Source organism: Cebus imitator, unplaced genomic scaffold (genome assembly GCF_001604975.1).
Source record: "Cebus imitator isolate Cc_AM_T3 unplaced genomic scaffold, Cebus_imitator-1.0 Scaffold464, whole genome shotgun sequence".
NCBI classification, from domain to species: Eukaryota; Metazoa; Chordata; class Mammalia; order Primates; family Cebidae; genus Cebus; species Cebus imitator.
In genome coordinates this window covers 1,355,705-1,361,265 of record NW_016107779.1, presented here as the reverse complement: position 1 = coordinate 1,361,265, position 5,561 = coordinate 1,355,705, and the positions used below count along the sequence as shown (strand labels likewise).

The window sequence follows — 5,561 nt, the reverse complement described above, 5'->3', positions numbered from 1 at the left end:
TCAACTTACTGTGTAAATGTTGCACACCTAAGATATTTGAGGCCATTCACAGTCTTTTATGGCCATTCTTTTTCACCTCCCCAAATGTAGGCTGCAGCCACACAGGACTACTGTCCATTCCCTATGCAGGCAGTGATTAGGCATCCCTCCATCAGCTCCATCCTCGTGATCCCCCAAGTACAGTCAGATGCGATCGGTGACTAATTACAGTGACTGATGACATATATTTTAATTAGTCACTTCTGCGGGAGTCTGAGTGAATTTGTTCTAGAGAGGGCCAGGGTAATTACATTGTCCTTAATGAGTCATTCCAGAATCTGGATTCCTCTGGGATGCAGGGTCCCTTGGGCTAAGGGATGGGTAGAAGGGGAAATGTAAGAAGGAGTGGGCCAGACACAGGGCACGACTACAGAGACTGTTGTTACTTTACATGTCATAATGGATAAAGGGGAGCAGGATCTCAGGTCGGTGCCCTGGAGTTACCTTCAGATGCTAGGTGAGTTGGGCAGGAGGGTGAATGAGCTGATTCGTGGTGTCCTTTCAATCTGAGAGTCTTGATTTCCCAGATGTGTGATCTGCAGGCTATTTTTTCAGTCATAATGACTTCCCTGTTTTCTATGTCTTTGCCTCCCAAGACTTTCCAACATTCTGGAAGCATTTTAACTAATGTCTTCCAGTTACAGCCATTGGTAATGATAGCACTTATACTTACTTCTTATTGTGGAATATATCCTCACCAGATCCTATCATTTCAGTATAGTGACAGCTCTGTGAAATATGCTTTAACGCAGTCATTCTCAAGACTTGTTTTGTTTTGAAATTATGTATGAAGCTTTATAGACAACTTAGGGTTCTCTAGAAGTCAGAACCATAGGCATAGTCTATCTATCTATCAATCTATCTACCTACCTACCTACCTACCTACCTATCTACCTATGTATATCAAGATAGAAAGAGGGAGATGGACAGAGAGAGAGAGAGGGAGAGAGACTTTTAAGAAATTAGCTCCTGATATTGTGAACATGGGCAAGTCTGAAATCCACAGGGCAGGTAAGCAGGCTGGAGACCAAGGGAAGAGTTGATGTTATAGTTTTGAGTCTGAGCAGTTTGAAGGCATAATTCTTTCTTCTTCAGGAGACTGTAGTCTTTTCTCTTAAGGCCTTGAACTAATTGTATGAGGCTTACCACGTAATAGGGGGAATCTACTTTACTCAAAGTCCACTGATTCAAATGTCTACCACATTACAAAATACCCTTATCACAACATCTAGAACTGGTGTTTGACCAAAACTTAGTATCAGGGCCTAGCCAAGTGAAAGACTGGATAAAGAAAGTGTGGCACATATACACCATGGAATACTATGCAGCCATAAAAAAGAATGAGTTCATGTCCTTTGCAGGGACATGGATGAAGCTGGAAACCATCATTCTCAGAAAACTAGCACAGGAACAGAAAACCAAACACCACATGTTCTCATTCATAAGTGTGAGTTGAACAATGAGAACACTTGGACACAGGGAGGGGAACATCACACATTCAGGTCTGTTGGGTGGCAAGGGGAGAGAAAGCATTAGGACAAATACTTAATGCATGTGAGGCTTAAAACCTAGATGTCATGTTGATAGGTGCAGCAAACCACCATGGCACACATATCCCTATGTAACAAATCTGAATGTTCTGCACGTGTATACCAGAACTTAAAGTAAAATAAGAATTAACCATCACATAGGATACGGATATCTGAGGACAAACTCAAATGAAGGCTTGCAGTTAGAAATTATCCTTCTTCTTTCTGTTTGTCCCAAAATTTGTAAAAATACTATCATGTTTATTTTTCCCACATCAATTTCAATGACAGGATGTAGGTCTGAGCACAAGAATGTTTGGTTTGGCTCATCCGTATTTGTGAAAAGAGTAGTATATCTGAGATACCCTAATATCCTTCATGGGTACAAAATTACATTTGTGAAGTCAGCAATAGAGTGTCAAAATTCAGTGTTAAATTGCTAAAGATAATGAGTTCTTATTCCAGGAGGATTTAGTAGGAGTAGTTATTCTAAGTTAACGGGCATTTGCTGCCAACTAAAAGTTGGATGAATGCATGTTCCAGCCTGAGAGACAGCCAACAAATATTTATAAAACATCCACAATATCCAGGCAACACACCAAGTGCGGTGGCTGCCTTGCTGCAGTGATGAAGGCAGACGTGGACTTTCATGCATAGAGCCTACAGTCTGGCAAGGAAATCAGCTATCAACAGGTGATCCAAAGCACGGAGTGCTATTGGATGAGTATGGAAGCAGGTCTCACCTGGTTTACAGAGACACAGGTTTAGTTTGGCAAGTTACATGTAATACACCTGAAGGATAAGTGAGAATGAGCTGGATGAAGATGGGGCATAGTGGGGATAGGTGCTAGGTAGGAGGAACAGCAAGTAGGAAAGGATGGAGAGAAGAAATTATGACTTATAAGTCCAGCATGGCTGAAAAGAGGATGCAAGAGTCATTGTGGGGTCAGATGAGGCTGGGGAGGTAGGCATGGGTCAGGTAAAGAGACATCCTCTGTGCTCTTGAAAGGAATTTTACCTTTATCTTAAGAGCAATGATAATCCTTGAAGTATTTAATCAGTAGAGAAAGGGATGATCAGATTTTCATCTCAGAATGCTGCCGTGTAAATGAGATTGTTGGAAGAGAAGGGTTTTGAAGCACAGAGGCAGGAAGATGAATTGAGAGGCAGTTTCAATAGTCCAGGTAATACAAGATTTCTATCTGGACTAGTGTGGTGGTAGCTGGGATAAAGAGTAGATGAATCAGAAATAGAATGAAGTGCAGAATCTATAGGACTTGCCAGAGTGGACATTGACTGTGAGAGAAATGAATTAATGAAATAAAACCTCAGGTTTCTGACTTGAGCCTGGATTTCTTACACTAAATATGGGAGAGTGGAGGAGGATGGAGTTAGATGAGGTGCAGGGTGAGATCAGAATGTCATTTGGGATCTGTTGAGCCAAAGATGCCTGTGATCCATCCAAGAGGTGGTAATCACTGAGACTCAGGATACCAAGTTCTGTGTACTAGAGAACGCTACACGTGAGTGGTTTGTTTTTGTTTTCGTTTTTTTTTTTTAGACAGAGTCTCACTCTGTCACCCAGGCTGGAGTGCAATGGTGTGATCTCAGCTCACTGCAACCTCTGCCTCCCAGGTTAAAGCAATTCTCCTGCCTCAGCCTTCCAAGTAGCTGGGATTACAGGCATGTGCCATTACGCCCAGCTAATTTTTGTATTTTTAGTAGAGATGGGGTTTCACCATGTTGGCCAGGCTGGTCTCAAACTCCTGGCCTCAGGTGAACTACCTGCCTTGGCCTCCCAAAGTGCTGGGATAACAGGTGCGAGCCATCGTGCCCAACCTACATCTGAGTTTTAAATAGCAATTAAAACCATTGGAGTTGATGTGTTTTTATTGGGAATTATGCAGAATTATTTAAAAAAATGAAGTTTAGAGAAATTCCTGAGGAATATCAACATGTAAAAAACTGACAGAGGAAGAGCCAGCTGCAGTTACTGAGGATGACTGGGCAGGCAGGTAAGAAAAAAACCAACACATTTTATGTTTCAGAAGTAAATAGATGAGTGTTTCAGAAAGGATGAAATATTGTTACATGTTAAACATAAATGAAGAGAAAAAAGATAGAGCTAAATAAGTCATTTCTGATTATAGAGATTCTAATTATAGATATTTGTGGTATAGAGATAATTACTGTTAATATCAGTTAAATAAAAAATTTTTGCAAAATGCCTAACAGACCAAGCATCACAGAAATATCTCCATTTCAAAATTTAGATTTTAAAGGACACTATTGTTTTCCCTTAAAGATCCTGGAGACAGAGCATGACAGGAAGGAATCAAACCAGCATCTCAGAGTTCCTCCTCCTGGGCCTGCCCATCCAGCCAGAGCAGCAAAACCTGTTCTATGCCCTGTTTTTGGCCATGTATCTTACCACCCTCCTGGGGAACCTCCTCATCATCATCCTCATTCGACTGGACTCCCATCTCCACACGCCCATGTATTTGTTTCTCGGCAACTTGTCCTTCTCTGACCTCTGCTTCTCTTCCGTGACCATTCCAAAGTTGTTACAGAACATGCAGAGCCAAGACCCATCCATCCCCTATGCGGGCTGCCTGACCCAGATGTACTTCTTCTTGTTTTTTTGGGATCTGGAGAGCTTCCTCTTTGTGGCCATGGCCTATGACCTCTATGTGGCCATCTGCTTCCCCCTCCACTACGTCGCCATCATGAGCCCGATGCTGTGTCTCTCCCTGGTGGCGCTGTCCTGGGTGCTGACCACCTTCCACGCCATGTTGCACACTTTACTCATGGCCAGGTTGTGTTTTTGTGCAGACAATGTGATCCTCCACTTTTTCTGTGATATGTCTGCTCTGCTGAAGCTGGCCTGCTCTGACACTCGAGTTAATGAATTGGTGATACTTATCATGGGAGGCCTCATTCTTGTCATCCCATTTCTACTTATCATTGGGTCCTATGCACGAATTGTCTTCTCCATCCTCAAGGTCCCTTCTTCTAAGGGTATCTGCAAGGCCGTCTCTACTTGTGGTTCCCACCTCTCTGTGGTGTCACTGTTCTATGGGACAATTATTGGTCTCTACTTATGCCCATCAGCTAATAATTCTACTCTAAAGGAGACTGTCATGGCTGTGATGTACACTGTGGTGGCCCCCATGCTGAACCCCTTCATCTACAGCCTGAGGAACAGAGACATGAAGGGAGCCCTGGGCAGAGTCATCCGTCAAAAGAAAACTTCCTTCTCTCTATGATGATAACACTTGGAGCTATTATATAGTTTATCCAGTAAAATATTGACATTAATATTGGAATATTATTCAACATTGTTTCCTCACCATAAATACTTTTGTTAAAATGGCATCCTACATAATTTTTCAATTCGTAGTGGAGATGAAGTAGAGCTGAGTACTTGAACTAGGAGAGAGTGTCTTGGTGACTTTGCTAAGACTTCCTTTTTTGTCTTCCCAAGGTGATCCTGGAAAAATATAGTTGAAGAACGTCTTTAAATGGTTTTAAATGGTCTTCATGCCCCACATCCTTAAATTATCATAGGATTTTGTTATGTTACTCAGAATTCTGCTTTGATTGTAGAAACATTTTTATTTAATTTAAAAAATTATTTATTTATTTATTTTTATTTTTTATTTCAGACAGGCTCTCATTCTGTTACCCAGGCTGGAGTGTAGTGGCACAATCATGGCTCACTGTAGCCTCAGCCTCCTGGACTCAAGGGATTATCCTGCCTCAGCCTTCCAAGTAGCTAGGACTACAGGCACACACCACCACACCCATCCAATTAAAACCTTTTTTTTTATAGATGAAGTCTCCCTATGTTTCAAAGGGTGGTCTTGAACTCTTGGCCTCAAGTGATCCTCCTGCATTGGCCTCTCAAAGTGCTGGGATTACAGGCATGAGCCACCATGCCCAGCTTGTAAAATCATTTTTATTTTTTATTATTTATTTATTTATTTTCAAAAC

At 41.8% G+C, this 5,561-nt stretch overlaps 1 protein-coding gene across 1 annotated transcript; it reads left to right on the top strand.

The window, feature by feature from the left end:
- The first annotated feature begins 410 nt into the window (after positions 1–410).
- LOC108291718 (olfactory receptor 1E1) lies at positions 411–5,198 on the top strand. The gene is made up of 2 exons (XM_017512166.2): positions 411–496; positions 3,874–5,198. Exon 2 carries the CDS (start codon positions 3,890–3,892, stop codon positions 4,832–4,834), a length of 945 nt encoding a protein of 314 aa, XP_017367655.1. The 5' UTR covers positions 411–496; positions 3,874–3,889; the 3' UTR covers positions 4,835–5,198.
- Positions 5,199–5,561: the final 363 nt, after the last annotated feature.